Source organism: Podarcis bocagei (genome assembly GCF_964188305.1).
Source record: "Podarcis bocagei genome assembly, chromosome: 2".
Taxonomy (NCBI): domain Eukaryota; kingdom Metazoa; phylum Chordata; class Lepidosauria; order Squamata; family Lacertidae; genus Podarcis; species Podarcis bocagei.
Genome location: NC_138126.1, coordinates 4,042,432 through 4,059,312, shown reverse-complemented (window position 1 = coordinate 4,059,312; position 16,881 = coordinate 4,042,432). Strand labels below are relative to the sequence as shown.

Here is a 16,881-nt window from a genome sequence, read left to right as displayed (position 1 = left end):
TGGGAGGGGTCTCCGACCATATCCCCGGAAGAGAAGCAGCCGTGGAGAGGAGGAGGAGGAGTAGAAGGTGCGGGTAGGATTTGCATCTGCAAACAGCGCAGCTGGGGGGGGGGGAAGAGGAGGAGGAGGGAAAGGGTTTTATTTGGGGGGGGGGGCGCGTGGGGAATGAGAGGAAAGCAGGGAATTGGCTCCCCCACCCTTTCCCTCCGGGCTTGCCTTTTGCAAGATCTTCGTCCTTGGAAGCAGGCGAAGACATTTTGGTGCAATCTGACCGGGACGCTGCAGAGCCGCCAGCTGACAGCTGCTCCCCCTCCCACAATGACCAACTTGCATTAAATATTATTATTATATATAACATAATCGATCGTAAATATTTCATTCGGGGTTTGTTCCTACGATGTTTTGTGCATCTTTGCACAGTGAGCAGCGGGTTTGGACCCCCGCGCATTCTTGCTCAGAATTGTGCAAATCCCGCTGAGCTCGGAGGGATTGCACCCCCCCCCCCCAGCCTGGCTAGCGATGCTCCGGCTTTGTCTTACAACCCCCCTACCTCCTGCCACCCCCTCATCACCCTATGACCCTTTCCTTCCTTCAGCCACTGCTCCTTCCAGGCTGCGGGCGGGGGGGGGGGAGAGATGGGGGGGCAGGGAGGCTGCTGTTGTACAGTGGAAACATCTTGACAAGAATGGCATATAAATATTATATTATAAAATATAATATAACATAATTTATTATATTAATTATATTATATTATGTGTGTGTATGTGTGTGTGTATACACACCGGTATATCCTGCCCATCTGGCTGGGTTTCCCCAGCCACTCTGGGCGGCTTCCAACCAAATATTAAAAACAACACAGCGTCAGACATTAAAAACTTCCCTAAACAGTTCAGTTGTCTTTTAAAAGTAAAATACAGTGGTACCTCGGGTTAAGAACTTAATTTGTTCTGGAGGTCTGTTCTTAACCTGAAACTGTTCTTCACCTGAAGCACCACTTTAGCTAATGGGGCCTCCCGCTGTCACACAATTTCTGTTCTCATCCTGAAGCAAAGTTCTTAACCCGAGGTTAACTATTTCTGGGTTAGCGGAGTCTGTATCCTGAAGCGTATGTAACCTGAAGAGTATGTAACCTGAAGTACCACTGTAGTTGTTTATTGCATCTGCTGGGAAGGCGTTCCACAGGGCAGGTGCCACTACCGAGAAGGCCCTCTGCCTGGTTCCCTGTAACTTCACTTCTCGCAGCGAGAGAACAGCCAGAAGGCCCACGGTGCTGGATCTCAGTGTCCGGGCTGAACGATGGGGGTGGAGACGCTCCTTCAGGTATACTGGACCGAGGCCATTTAGGGCTTTCAAGGTCAGCACCAACACTTTGAATTGTGCTCGGAAACGTACTGCTAGCCAATGTAGGTCTTTCAGGACCGGTGTTATGTGGTCTTGGCGGCCACTCCCAGTCACCAGTCTAGCTGCCGCATTCTGGATTAATTGCAGTTTCCAAGTCACTTTCAAAGGTAGCCCCACGTAGAGTGCATTTGTTGTTGTTATTATTATTATTATTATTATTATTGGCTTTGGGAGCTTCCTTAGCAAGAAAGAGGCTGATGTGGGAAGGAGCCAAAAGGAATCAATGATACTATTGGAGGGGGCGTTGAGGGGGGAGGCAAATGGTGAGGGGGTGCTGTACTGCTCTTGTTGTAAGGATAAAGGTTGGAGGACTTGGTGTGCCACTCTTGAAACATTTGCGGGACTTCCTCTCCATGAATGGCAAGGTTTTCTGTTGTTATTACTGCCAATTGCCTGCTTCCAAGGGTCCCCTCCTTTGGTCACTAGAAGAAAGGGCACTTTTCACTTGCTTGCACCCTCAGTTCCCTCTTTCCCTTCTGTCTCTCCTCTCTGTATATCATTCCTCAATCTTGGACATCTCTGGGTATGTGAGAGAGAGATAGCTTGGAAATGTTTGCATTTTTGCCTTGTGTGTATAATATCAATCTTGCTATTATTTTCTATGTGCTCCATCAAGATAGAGGAGGGTTTGAAACTGTGTTCAGGAGGGATGCCCTGCAGCCTATTTTGACCCCCCCCCCAGTTATTTCTCACCCTGTTCCACCTCACTGTGCTGGAATATTAAACAGTTCACACACACCGACACTCTTAGACTGCACTGGCTCCCGGTGGAGTACAGGGTCAGGTTTAAGGTGCTGGTTTTGACCTTTAAAGCGCTGTGCAGCCTAGTACCCACATACCTACGGGACCGCCTCTCCTGGTATTCCCCGCAGAGGACCTTAAGGTCCACAAATAACAACACTTTGGTGGTCTCAAGGAGGTTAGATTGGTTTCAACCAGGGCCAGGGCCTTTTCAGTACTGGCCCCAACGTGGTGGAACGCTCTGTCACAAGAGACTAGGGCCCTGCGGGACTTGACATCTTTCCGCAGGGCCTGCAAGACGGAGCTGTTCCGCCTGGCCTTTGGTTTGGACTCGGTCTGACCCTTATGTTTCCCTCCCCTTTATGGTCTTGATTTATCAGCTATTTTATAATGAGGCTGCATTTTAAATTGCATTTTAACCTATATTTTAAATTTTCTCCCTCTCTTTCCCCCCTATTATGTTTTTACTGCGATTTTATTTTATTGGTGTTAGCCACCCTGAGCCCGGCTCTGGCAGGGGAGGGCGGGGTATAAATAAAATTTATTATTATTAGAGGAAGCCCTGGAGGGCCATAAGTCACTAATCTTCCTATCTCTGCCCCACAAACTACATTTCATGTTTGAGCTGAGATGGAGATGCCCTCCAGATGTCAGCTTTCTTCCAACCAGGGAGTCTTGTCAATATTTTAGGGCTTCAAATGTGTCAAAAGGTCAGAAAGGGGATATCCTGGATGGCTGTTTTGGAGCAAGCAATAAGTCCACCCAGCTCTACCTCTCTTTCAAATCAGAACCAGTGAAGGCGGTGAAGGTCCTGTGTAAGTGTCTGGAGGCAGTTGGAGGATGGATGGCGGCTAATGGATTGAGGTTGAATCCTGACAAGACAGAAGGACTGTTTTTGGGGGATGGAGTGGGCGGGTGTGGGGGACTCCCTGGTCCTGAATAGGGTAACTGTGCCCCTGAAGGACCAGGTGCACAGCCTGGGAGTCATTCTGGACTTACATCTGTCCATGGAGGTGCAGGTTCATTCTGTGTCCAGGGCAGCTGTCTACCAGCTCCACCTGGTACGCAGGCTAAGACCCTACCTGCCCGTGGACTGTCTCATGCATGTGGTGCATGCTCTAGTTATCTCCCGCTTGGATTACTGTAATGTGCTCTACGTAGGGCCACCTTTGAAGGTGACCGGGAAGCTGCAATTACCGTATTTCTTGCACCATAACACTCACTTTTTTCCTCCTAAAAAGTAAAGGGAAATGTCTGTGCGTGTTATGGAGGGAATGCCTACGGGTGGCATGCCTACGGATTTTCCTCCTCTAAAAACTACGTGCGTGTTATGGTCAGGTGCGTGTTATAGAGCAAAAAATACGGTAATCCAGAATGCAGCAGCTAGACTGGTGACTGGGGGCGGCCGCCGGGACCACATAACACCGGTCCTGAAAGACCTACATTGGCTCCCAGTACGTTTCCGAGCACAATTCAAAGTGTTGGTGCTGACCTTGAAAGCCCTAAACGGCCTCGATCCTGTATACCTGAAGGAGCTTCTCCACCCCCATCATTCAGCCCGGACCCTGAGATCCAGCGCTGAGGGCCTTCTGGTGGTTCCCTCATTGCGAGAAGTGAGGTTACAGGGAACCAGACAGAGGGCCTTCTCAGTAGTGGCGCCGGCCCTGTGGAACGCCCTCCCACCAGATGTCAAGGAAATAAGCAGCTATCCTATCTTTAAAAGACATCTGAAGGCAGCCCTGTTTAGGGAAGTTTTTAATATTTAATGCTGTATTGTTTTTAACACTCGAGAGCCGCCCAGAGTGGCTGGGGAAACTCAGCCAGATGGGCGGGGTATAAATAATAAATTATTATTATTATTGTTGTTGTTGTTGTTGAAATTATTATTGTTGTTGTTGTTGTTGTTGTTGTTGTTGTTAAGTGAGTACTGCAGAGGTACGGACCATAATGCTTTCTGTGAAGTCCGATTAGGTAGCTTATAGTATTAGAAAGTTCCTGTATAAAGGATGGCATTGTTCCCATTCTGTGTCTCTCCCCTGCAGGGCCAGGGATGGCTTCTCTAGAGAGCTGCTTCCTGTTTTGAAGTGTTCCCTTCAGGCCTCCTCATTCTTCTTCTCTGTGACAGGCAGCCTGATGGCCACAGAGACACCGTCTGGACCATCTCTTCTTACAGGTGTGGTGGGAAAAGGTGCCAGGCAGCTCCCTCAGGTAAGGAAGCAGAATCGGGGGAGGGCAGGTAGGAGTTGGTTGGGTATTATTTATGATTAATGGTTGAATTTGCTAGTTGCTTTATCCTGCCCAGGGCCACCAAAAGCAACTGAGAACCAAGAAACCAAACAGACAGGGATGAGGGGGATCTAAGAGAAGTTGTCTTGGCTTCTTCTTCCAGGGTCTGGTGACCTTCCAGGCCCTCTTGACCTTTGAGGAGGTGGCTGTGCATTTCACGGAGGAGGAGTGGGCTTTGCTGGATCCTGGCCAAAGAGCTCTGCACAAGGAAATCATGGAGGAGAATTATGAGATGGTGGCCTCTCTGGGTAAGGGCACATTTTTATGCCTCTGGACTGCTAGACGTTGAAGGTGTGGATCCACTCTTCTGTGCCATTTATTCATGCAGAGTAGGAATAATTTAAGAAGAATAGCCCGCTTGGATCCCCATTTTTGCAGATGTACCCTACAATATTTGCAGCTTTGTTCTCTGAAGAAGCATCCATATATTCACACAAATGCCCCTTGTGACAGTGGGGACCACAAGGCCCTCACCTGCTCATGTTGCGGGTCTTTATAGCATCTGGATATGGCAATCCCTCCTCTTTGCCTTTGTCGACGTAGATACGGATTGATTTGAAATGACTGAGAGTTTTGTGGCCCAAAGTAGCCAATAATATCTCTTTCCTTGGCAGAATCAGACCTCAGTTCCTGTTGGGAAGAGGGACAAGATCCATTCCTCCAGGACCCCAAAGAAGGGGAGACCTCAGCAGGTACCAGTGTTGGGAGGGGGCCCTTTTGCTCCAGGGAGGAGAACCTGATGCCTTTATGTCCTGCTTCACATCCTCCTTGAGTGCCTTTTCCTGGCTGCTTTGTTTCCTTGAAATCTGATGGGGCTTCTTGCTTGCCTGGATAGACGACAGAGAGGAGGATGCAGCAACTCTGCTCCTGTCCAAAGGTGACATTTGCATTTGTTGTTACACCCCCTTCTGCCCCACAGAGCATGAACATGTATACCTGAAGCTGCAAAAATTGACCATGTCTGGAAGACTTTTGGTCTGATCCAGCAAGACTATTCTCCTTTATTGACCTCCCAACTCCATCAAACATCTCTGCTTGATGAAACTTTGGATCACTACTAGGCCTCTAGATAGCAGAGATGTTCTCCAGGCTGAGTCTCCCCTTCCAATGTGCTCAGATACTACCTCAAGTTCAAAATATCCTCTATGGTTCCCTTGAATTGAAGTCAATGTACAGTGAGATCCTCTTCACGGGTGCCAGGTGGATTCTGCTGGGTCCACGTGCCCCCTCTGCTATCACCTCAGCAGGAGATTTAAGATCTTGCCTTTGCCTGCTTTTGGGAAGGGAGCCATGGCAGTAGTAGCAGTAGGAGTGTCTGGGCATATTGTACAGTCATACCTTGGGTTAAATACACTTTAGGTTAAATCTTTTCAGGTTGTGTCCCGCAGTGACCCGGAAGTACCGGAAAGGGTTACTTCTGGGTTTCGCCACTTGCGCATGTGCAGACGCTGAAATTGACGTTACATGCATGTGCAGAAGCGGCAAATCGCGACTCGCGCACGTGCAGACGCGGGTTGCATTCTGTTCAAGTTGCAAATGGGGCTCCGGAATGGATCCCATTCGCAACCAGAGGTACCACTGTACTCAGAATTAACTGGCCTTTTGGAAAGTATTTCCCAAACCAGACTTCATCACTTGGGGGGAAGGAGAAGATGTTAGGATAACATTATTCAAGAAACAGATAAAAAGTTCCTTTAAGCTTTAAAGAGGATTCCAGAATTTTCTTTAGTGTGTGGGAGTGCCACTCTTGGCTTGATTGGTGCAAATAAAGGAAGGAAACTGCAGGCTGCAATTCTGCATGAGGAAAGTGCGCGCGCACACACACACACACACACACACACACACTGAGTTTATACCATGCTGGAGAGATATAGTAGGCATGTAAATAGTTTGTATGTATTTGTAACTGAAATGCTTGTGCAACAAGCAATCTAGAAGCTCTTGACTGAAGAATTTGACTCTGACTACTGTTCTTGTCAGGGACGTGGGTGGCGCTGTGGGTTAAACCACAGAGCCTAGGACTTGCCAATCAGAAGGTCGGCGGTTCGAATCCCCACGACAGGGTGAGCTCCCATTGCTCGGTCCCTGCTCCTGCCAACCTTGCAGTTCGAAAGCACATCAAAGTGCAAGTAGATAAATAGGTACTTTTCTGGCGGGAAGGTAAACGGCATTTCCGTGCGCTGCTCTGCTTCACCAGAAGCGGCTTAGTCATGCTGGCCACATGACCCGGAAGCTGTACACCAGCTCCCTCGGCCAGTAAAGCGAGATGAACGCCGCAACCCCAGAGTCGTCTGCGACTGGACCTAACAGTCAGGGTACCTTTACCTTACTGTTCTTGTCATCTGCCTCCGGGGAAATATTCTGCTGCAAGGAGATGCCACCACACAAGCAGAAAGCGCAGCCGAAGTGTGTGGGCGGTAACCTCCAATAAAAGATCCATTTGGATGGGGTTCTAAGGAAAGGTAAAGATCAGCAGGTGGGAGGTGGAGCGGAAAGGGACCTTGAGATTGTAGCACATTCAGAAATTAACTTCAGATTCAGCTGGAGAGGGAGGGGGACAAGCTTGAAGAAAGGTATAAGCAAAGAACTGAGTTCAATGTGTATTGAGGGTCTCTGCTTCTGTCTTGCGATTTGAATGGCATTTTCTTTTTCTCGCTCAAAACAGGTAATGGGCAGAAGAATGAGAATCATGGAGAGCCATCTGTGGGGTCATCAGGAAATGTGGAGTGTGAAACAGCGAAAGAGAAATTTGTAAATCAGCAATCATCCCAAAAGCGTGTAGGAACCATGTTGGAAAATGGGGAAAGGAAATCCTCCACTCCTCAGGACACTGATGTCCATGTCGAGCTGAATTCACATGAAGAATGCACAGGGAGCAGCAGTGTGGAGTGTGGAAAGAGCTCCAGTCAGAGTGAAAGCATCAGTGTACATCATAGAACCCAAACAGGGGAGAAAGCGTTTCAGTGCATTGAGTGTGGAAAGAGGTTAAGTAGTGCTGGTAACCTTATTAAGCACAGAAAAACCCACACAGGGGAGAAGCCATTTAAATGCATGCAGTGTGGAAAGAGCTTCAGACAGAGTGGGAACCTGACTGCACATCAAAGAACCCACACAGGGGAGAAACCGTTCACATGCATGGTGTGTGGGAAAAGTTTCAGTCTCAATCATCATCTTACTTTACACCAAAGAACCCACACAGGGGAGAAACCACATACATGCATGGAGTGTGGAAAAAGCTTCTGTACCAGTAGTTTCCTTATTGTACATCAAAGAAAGCACACTGGGGAGAAACCATTTAAATGTACGGAGTGTGGAAAGAGCTTCAGCCAGAGTGGAAACCTTACTAAACATCAAAGAACCCACACTCAAGAGAAACCGTTTAAATCCATGGTGTTTCGAAATAGTTTAAGCCCCAATTGCCAGCTTACTTTGCATCAAGAAAAACACGCAGAGGAGAAACCATTTAAATGCATGGAGTGTGGAAAAAGCTTCAGTCGTAGGAGTAAACTTACTTTACATCTAAGAACCCACACGGGGGAGAAACCATTTAAATGTATGGAGTGTGGAAAGAGCTTCAGCCAGAGCGGAAACCTAACTGCACATGAAAGAACACACACAGGGGTGAAACCACATAAATCTGTGGTGTTCGGAAAGAGTTTTGGACTCAGTCATCATCTCAATTTACATCAGGGAGCCCGCACTAGGGAAAAACTGCATAAGTGCATGGAGTGTGGGAAGAGCTTTCGTGCAAGTAGCATCCTTATTGTGCATCAAAGAACCCACACTGGGGAGAAGCCATTTAAATGTACAGAGTGCGGAAAGAGCTTCAGCCAAAGTGGAAGCCTTACTGCACATCAAAGAACCCACACAGCAGAGAAACCATTTAAATGTATGGTGTGTGGAAAGAGTTTCACTTTCAATTACTACCTTACTTTACATCAAAGAACGCACAGCGGAGAGAAACCATTTAAATGTATGGAATGTGGAAAGAGCTTTCGTTGGAGAACTACACTTATTTTACATCAAAGAGCCCACACTGGAGAGAAACCATTTAAATGTATGGAGTGTGGAAAGAGCTTCAAACAGAGTGGAAGGCTTACTGCACATCAAATAACCCACACAACAGAGAAACCATTTAAATGTATGGTTTGTGGAAAGAGTTTCAGTGTCAATTACTACCTTACTTTGCATCAAAAAGCCCACATTGGGGATAAACCATATAAGTGTATGGAGTGTGGAAAGAGCTTCAGCCGGAGTACTACACTTATTGTACATCAAAGAACGCACACTGGGGAGAAACCATTTAAATGTTTGCAGTGTGGAAAGAGTTTCAGTCGACGGAGTACACTTACTGTACATCAAAGAACACACACCAGGGAGAAGCCCTTTAAATGTATGGAGTTTGAAAACAGAAGCTTTATAGAACATCATAAAACAGACACTGGGGAGAAACCATTAGAATGTATGGAGTGTGGAAAGAACTTCCGTTGTAGAAGTGCTCTTACTTTACATCAAAGGACCCACACAGGGGAGAAACCATATGATTGCATGGAGTGTGGAAAGAGCTTCAGTCGTAGGAGTACACTTATTGTACATCAAAGAGGCCACACTGGTGAGCAACCATTTAAATGCATGGAGTGTGGAAAGGCCTTCAGGCACAGTGGAAGCCTTACTGCACATCAAAGAATACACACCGGGGAGAAACCTTTTAAGTGTATGGAGTGTGGAAAGAGCTTCAGTCGAAGGACTACACTTAATATACATCAGAGAGCCCACACTGGGGAGAAACCATTTAAATGCCTAGAGTGCGGGAAGAGCTTCAGTTGTAGGAGTGCACTTACTTTACATCGGAGAACCCACTCTGGAGAGAAACCATTAAAATGTATGGAGTGTGGAAAGAACATTCTGCGGACTACAGTTACCTTACATCAAAGAATCAACATTGGGGAGAAACCATTAAGATGCATGGAGTGTGCAAAGAGCTTCAGTGAGAGTGATGACTTGACTGCATCCGAGAACCCACACAAGGGAGAAAGCTTCCAAATAAATGGAATATGAAAAGAGCTGCAGTCGGAGCAGCAAACTTAACTTCACGCAAGATAATTCCCACAGAGAAAAAAAACTAACAAAATACATGGAAAGTGAACAGCACTTTGTTAGCGACTGAAGCCATCACTGCAGAGGGAGGAACCAAAACAGGGGGAAAATTAATACTGTAGAAACAACCATCTTGTGGCACCTGAAAATGCATTATGATGTAAGGTTTCATCTTCCCTAAGAAAAAGAAGAAATTGCTAGAACTGCAACTTTTAATTGCCCAAGGCAGTCTCCCCTTTCTGCCTAATGTTTGGCCTGGCACCTACTTTACACCTACGAACCCATACTGGGCAGAAACCATTTAAATGTATGGAATGTGGAATGATCTTCAGCCAGAGTAGAAACTTTATTGCACATCAAAGAACACACACGGCGTAGAAACCCAGAGGTGGAGAAGCAGTGAAGACAAAGCTTAACCACTAAGTCCAATATTAAATGGTCTCCCCATTCTGGGAAATGTGATATAACTGATTGGATATCCACAGGCCAGTCCTCCCAAAGAGAGGGTGGCACCAGACCTTAAAATCTGAGCTGTCCAATCAGCTTTCCCCTCAGCCCCCTCCATCAGTGCGTCCGCACTGCATCTTCCATACCAGCCAGAAACTACACATTGGGCTACACTTTAGTACACTAGCCTGCAAGTGCTCCTGTTGAACAGCCTTTACCAAAGGTGTAATGAGCTTTGAAGACACTCAGACTCAGGACGCAGAAATGTGCTAAGAGGAAGACATGTTTGGCAAATCCACACTGTGATCAACTCCCGCCCGGAAACCAATGTCCCCACTGTGGAAGAACGTGTGGATCCAGAATTGGCCTCCACAGTCACTGACGGACTCATTGTTAAAACCGTGTTTATGGAAGACAATCTTACTCGGCTACAAGTGATCGCCAAAGAAAGAAAGAGAAAGAAAAGAGTACACTAGGAATACTATATTGTTTGTGGGTAGGCTGTGATTAGTCCAGGTGCAGAGCTACAGTGCTCTGCTTTATTTTGTAATCAATTTAACCTGTTTTCTTGCTGGCACCCGATCTTTTATTATAAATAAAGATCATAATCTGACCACCTCTTCAGTTTGTCCTATCACTCAACCTTTTTTTTTGAATGCAGCTTTTAGTCTATTCAGAAGCAAATAAAATATCAGCATAAAGGATGTTTAGATTAAAACAGCTGCAGGTGAGGCATTCATATTAGAACTATTGCTTTCTTTTATCATATACAGATGTCCTACGAATCAGATTTCCTTTGATCCGAAAGAGAAATGTTGCCTCTGACAAATGTGGAGATAACCAGACATTTTGGATTCATATTACCAAATTCTCCTCTTAAAAGGGGAGATGGGCTACACATTTTGCCATTTTGGTAGCACCAACTCAGTCTTATAAAGGATGCTTAGTTTAAAGCAGTTGAATGTGTCACCTTGAGTGATTTATGGGGTGTCACACCACCCATAAAGCAGCTCTGAGACCGAGGAAGGCATGCAGGATGTAATGGAGGAAGAAGGGACAGTCCAGGTGAAAAACAGGTCAGTAGATTCTCCACTTTCCTCTGCCCCACTCTCTCATAGAACCAGGAGGATCTTGAAAAGTGAAGAGTAGCTACGACTGTTCAGTTTCTGTTAATTGGTTCTCGTGGGAAACTTGCAGATTCTAGCTTCACCAATTAACTCAAGCTGGTGTCAATTTACTCTTGGCAGAAAGCCCAGGTCTGCTTGACCTAGAAACTACTCACTCTGATTGGTTAACGAGCAGCACTCAACTCTGTTATCTAGGGATTGCTAGCACAGTTTGGTGTGAGGTGTGTTAGGAGTTAGAAGTGCTGTGTATGGTTATGAGAGAGAGAGAGAAAGAGAGGGTTTATTTTGCTTTTATTTGTATGCAGAAACTCTGCTGGTTTTATTTTTCCTTTTAATAAATCCTGTAAATAGTTATTCTGAGTCTAGCTGACTAGTCATTACTGCCGCAACTAGCTTCCTCGCTGTGCAGGAAAACTCTACTACGTTTGGGCTAAAGCCAGTAGGGCTATGCCTGACACTCCAAAGTTCCATGAGGTTATGGGCATTGTGCTGCCAGCCTGAGTTGCGGTGGTGTCAGCATCAACGGTGTTGGTTCCAGTAGTTCCAGAGGTTGTTCCTGGCTGGTTCCTGACCGTGGTGAGCTGGTGACGCAGCGGACACAAGGACAACAGCTGCAGCGTGTGAGTGCTGGGTGCTGTGGTTCCTGTTTTCTCTCTCGGTGGTCGTGAGTAGCTGGTTCCGGGTTCCAGGGACATCGCTCTCAAGATGGCCTCACAACCAGTTCAGATGGCTTTTGAGCGTCTGAATGACTCCAATTACTTGCTGTGGTCGGAACGCATGCAGGCAGTGCTGCAGAGGGATCGTCTCTGGCAAGTGGTGAGTAAGTTTCCTGCGAAGCCTGATGATGAAGACCTCGATAAAGACCAAAGAGCAAGGGCCACAATTGTCTTGGGGCTGGAAGATTCCCAGTTGCCGTATGTGAGGGGAATCAAGACAGCTAGAGGTGTGTGGCAAGCACTTAAAGAACTCCATGTGCGTGAGACAGCGGTTTCCAAGCTGTTCATTCGCAAGGCATTGTACAAGGCAATGTTACAGCCTGGGGTTACAATGCAGGAACACCTACACAGTTTACAGTTAAAGTTTTCTGCGCTCCAGGAAAGAGACTGTGCCTTAGACCAGCAGGAGAAGGTGGCTATTATTTTGAGTTCTCTCCCGGAAAGCTGGGATAATTTAGTTTTGTCTCTAGAAGGCATACAGGAGCGTGATTTATCAGTCAGTTACGTTACTGGGCGTTTGATTGAAGAATGGCAGAAGAGGCAAGAAAGGTCAGTGGCTGCAGAGGTTTCTACAGGTGGGCGGTTTGGAAGGAGTTCTCATGCCGTGCCAGAGGTGAAGCAAAAGCAGCGTACCGGTGAGGAGTCAGCGTTTGCTGTTAGGCGTTGTTTCCGATGTGGGTCTTCAGCGCATCTAAAACGACAATGTCCGGAGTTGGTCAAGTCTCAGTGGCCGGTGCAGGAGCAGAGACGAGATCAGCAGCAGCAGCAGCGTAAAAAGAAATTCTTCAAACGAAAACAGTCGGCTCAGCTGGTGACCGGCGAGGTCAAGATTGCTGATGAGAAACAAGCGGTCTGGGTGGTCGATTCGGGAGCGTCTCGCCACATCGTGAATTCAGATGAATTGTTTGTTTCCAAGAACTCAGCACAGCGCAGCCAGGTGGCTCTAGCAGACGGAAGTACATCCGAAGTGATTTCGGGGGGTGCAGTTTTTGTTCCTTGTCTTCGTGAATGTCTGCAAAATGTACTTTGTGTGCCGTCATTAAGGAGCAATCTGATGTCTGTAGATTGTTTGCTGAAAGCTGGGTTTAAAGTGTATTTTGAAGGAGACAGTTGCATTATTAAGAAGGCTGGTGAGATTTTAGGCACTGCTAAGTCAGAGGGAGGCTTGTTTTGGCTTAAAGCAGGATCTCAAGTTGCAGCAGTAGTCAGTAAATCTCAGCCTGCAGTGAATAACAAAGCTATACATGACAACTGTGTGCACTTATTGCATAGGAAAATGGGGCATGCTTGCTGGAAAAGTGTACTAAAAATGTCTGAATTGGCTGATGGGGGTAATTTAAAGAGTTGTAACAAGTACCTTGATTGTAATGTGTGTAAAAAGGTTAAAACCCACAGAGTCTCTTACCCCAGAAGTGACAGAGTTAGTGAGTCACCGCTACAGCTGGTTCACATGGACGTAATTGGTCCATTTGCTGTAAGCAGGGGTGGATTGCGTTTTTCACTAACAATTGTGGATGACGCCACGCGTTATTCTTGGGTTTTTCCCATGAAAAATAAGGGTGACGTGTTCACTAAGTTTAAAGGCTGGGTGGCATCTGTGGAAAGATTTCTGTCCATTAAACTCAGAAGGATACAGACGGACAGAGGTGGCGAATTTATGTCAAATGCCTTTAAAGATTGGTTACAAAAGCGTGGCATTGGGCATAGGAAAACGAACGTTTTTTCCCCTGAGGAGAATGGCGTTGCAGAGCGAAAAAACAGATCTTTACAAGATATGATGTTTGCCATGCTTGATGATGCTGATTTGCCCATGTCTTATTGGGGGGAGAGCATGCTCACCGCGTGTTATCTCCAAAATAGGCTCTTTCATCAAACAATAGGTACAACCCCATACTTTAAATTGTTCCAGAAAAAACCTAAAATTGACCATTTGCATGTGTTTGGATCAAAAGCCTGGGTATTAATTCCGAAACAAATGAGAAAGAAGGGAGATCCTAAGACCAAACAGTTAGTGTTTGTGGGTTACCAGGAGCTGGGAAAAGGTTTCCGCTTTGCTGAAGGGACAAATGGCATTGTGATCTCCAGGAATGCCAGTTTTTGTGAACATAGTGGCTGGGAGAGACTACATGCCAATACTGAGGTTTGGTTTGAACCTTCCCAGGAGCTTCATGACTCTGAAGGTAGACACAGAGAGTCAGAGTCTGAGGGGGAGGAAAGTTCAGATAAGAGCTCTCAAGAAAGTGGAGTTAGCCAGATACCAGTTGCTAAGCAACAAAAGAGAAGTCGTAGTTCTGAGGAGGAAAGTGGGTCAGAAGAAAAATTTTCTCCCAGAAGATCTAAAAGACAAAACAAAGGAGTGCCTCCGGTGCGTTTTTCTCCTGATACTGCAAATGTGTTTAGTGTAATTGCAGAACCCAAGAGTTTTCAGGAGGTGTTAAAGTTACCAAAAGAGGAGGCAGAGCGCTGGAAACAGGCAATGGAGGAAGAGATGTCCTCTCTGAATGAGCACAAGGTTTTTACACCAGTGGCAGCGCCTGAGGGGGCAAAGATTGTAGGCTGCAGGTGGGTGTACAAACTTAAACCTCTGGTGACAGGAGAGTACAAATACAAAGCTCGTTTAGTTGCTCAAGGATATTCTCAGAGGCCTGGAAAAGATTATGACGAAACTTTTTCCCCTACTGCTAAGGGGGACAGTGTAAGGCTGATTCTAACGCTTGGAGCAAAGAGAAAACTCCTGTTAAACCATTTTGACATTCAGACTGCATATTTACATGCATCAATATCAGAAGACCTGTATCTAGCCGAACCGCCTGGTTATGAGACAGGTTCCAATAGAGTGTTGAAATTAAACAAAGCTCTATATGGTCTCAAACAGGCTGCAAGATCTTGGAACAAATGTTTCCATGAGGCCTTAGTGTCATTTGGTTTCAAGCAGAGTTCAGCTGACAATTGTGTTTATGTACGTGGTACAGGCAGTGATCAAGAGTTTTGTCTGATTTATGTAGATGATGTATTGTATGCCTGTAACACAGATAAACAAACTAAAAGGTTTGCCAAGCAATTGTCCAGTAAGTTCAAAGTGAAGGACTTAGGCCCGGTTAGGACATATCTAGGGTTGGAAGTGTGCTGGGCCCAAGATGGCAGCTGCCTAATTAGTCAGCAGAACAAAGTTAAACAACTACTGACTACATACAGGATGCAGGATTGCAAAGGGGCAGCGGTGCCTATGGATCCAGGTTTCATAAAAACACTTCACATAGATGAGAGTCCTGAATTTGAACATCCTGATGTATATCACTCTGTAATTGGAAGTTTACTGTATATAGCACAGTGGTCCAGACCTGATATTAGCTATGCAGTAGGCATATTAAGTAGATTGGTCTCAAAACCCACACTAAATGCCTGGAAAGGGGTAAAACAAGTTCTGAGGTATCTCAAACAAACAATTGGCTATATGTTACAATTAAATTCTTCCGAGGACGAAATGTTGAGTTGCTACTGTGATAGTGACTGGGGAAATTTGCCAGATAGAAAATCTGTCACAGGACTAGTCATAATGGTCGGTGGAGCTTTAATCAGCTGGCGGTCACGCAAGCAAGACGTTGTAAGTGTGTCATCAACAGAATCAGAGTATGCTGCATTGAGTGAATTGTGCAACGAGGTGATTTATTTCAAGCATTTGATGGCAGATTTAAATGTAAATTGTGGAGAACCAGTACAAGTTTACATTGATAATCAGGCTTGTATAACATTAAGTAAAACAGAGGGTTTCAAATCGCGTTCCAAACATATCTCTGTAAAATACCAAAATGTACGTTGCTGTGTACAAGACAATGTAATCACCTGTACTTATGTGTCAAGTGAAGAAAATGTAGCAGATGTGTTAACTAAACCATTGGCAAAGGTAAAGAACAAGCGAATGTGCAAGGGTTTAGGTTTGCTGGAAAAATAATCTCCTACATAGGTGTATTTGGAGTTAATTGTTCAGCAGAATCTGTGAGGGGGTGTTCAGTTTCTGTTAATTGGTTCTCGTGGGAAACTTGCAGATTCTAGCTTCACCAATTAACTCAAGCTGGTGTCAATTTACTCTTGGCAGAAAGCCCAGGTCTGCTTGACCTAGAAACTACTCACTCTGATTGGTTAACGAGCAGCACTCAACTCTGTTATCTAGGGATTGCTAGCACAGTTTGGTGTGAGGTGTGTTAGGAGTTAGAAGTGCTGTGTATGGTTATGAGAGAGAGAGAGAAAGAGAGGGTTTATTTTGCTTTTATTTGTATGCAGAAACTCTGCTGGTTTTATTTTTCCTTTTAATAAATCCTGTAAATAGTTATTCTGAGTCTAGCTGACTAGTCATTACTGCCGCAACTAGCTTCCTCGCTGTGCAGGAAAACTCTACTACGTTTGGGCTAAAGCCAGTAGGGCTATGCCTGACACTCCAAAGTTCCATGAACGACTTCCATAGTTTCAGGCTGCAACCCATTAGGGGAGGAGGGGAGGGCCCCCATTGTTGCTGCATGGTGAGCTCCCGTTCCTTTGTCCCAGCTTCTGCCAACCTGGCAGTTTGAAAGCATACCAGTGCAAGTAGATAAATAGGTACCACTGTGGTGGGAAGGCAAATGGTGTTTCCGTGTGCTCTGGCTTCCATTATGAAGTCCCATTGCACCAGAAGCGGTTTAGTCACGCTGGGCACATAACTCGGAAAAGCTGTCTGTGGGCAAACACTGGCTCCCTCAGCCTGAAAGTTGAGATGAGCACTGCACCCCATAGTTGATTTTGACTGGACTTAACCCTCCAGGGGACCTTTACCTTTTACCACGAAGAGTGTTCAAAACGCCAGGAGAGAGATCCTGAGGGACATTCTTTACTCTTACTATTGTTTCTGTCTGTGTCCAAACTCCCATCAGTGGAGTCCCCTTATCCAGACAGATTTAAGGAGATCCTAGTCCCACCCTTTTTAATGGGATCCTAGATGGTGATATTGTCCCTGAATCCTGGACCAGAATGGTGATAATCCCCAAAAGCAGGCAAAGACCCAGAAAAAATTGAGTCACTCCTAAGCCAGGACC

General features: G+C 46.0%; 1 protein-coding gene across 1 annotated transcript; it reads left to right on the top strand.

The window, feature by feature from the left end:
• The first annotated feature begins 24 nt into the window (after positions 1-24).
• On the top strand, positions 25-9,629 carry LOC308580399 (uncharacterized protein). Its single transcript, XM_081181946.1, has 5 exons — positions 25-67; positions 4,268-4,350; positions 4,532-4,676; positions 5,043-5,120; positions 7,094-9,629. Exons 2-5 carry the CDS (start codon positions 4,276-4,278, stop codon positions 9,484-9,486), a joined length of 2,691 nt encoding a protein of 896 aa, XP_081038072.1. The 5' UTR covers positions 25-67; positions 4,268-4,275; the 3' UTR covers positions 9,487-9,629.
• Positions 9,630-16,881: the final 7,252 nt, after the last annotated feature.

Coding starts and splice junctions, on each gene's coding strand:
- LOC308580399 (XM_081181946.1), top strand. CDS start 4,276: ATGGCCACAGAGACACCGTCTGGACCATCTCTTCTTACAGGTGTGGTG. Junction 4,351..4,531: donor GTGCCAGGCAGCTCCCTCAG/GTAAGGAAGCAG, acceptor TTCTTCTTCCAG/GGTCTGGTGACCTTCCAGGC. Junction 4,677..5,042: donor TGAGATGGTGGCCTCTCTGG/GTAAGGGCACAT, acceptor TTTCCTTGGCAG/AATCAGACCTCAGTTCCTGT.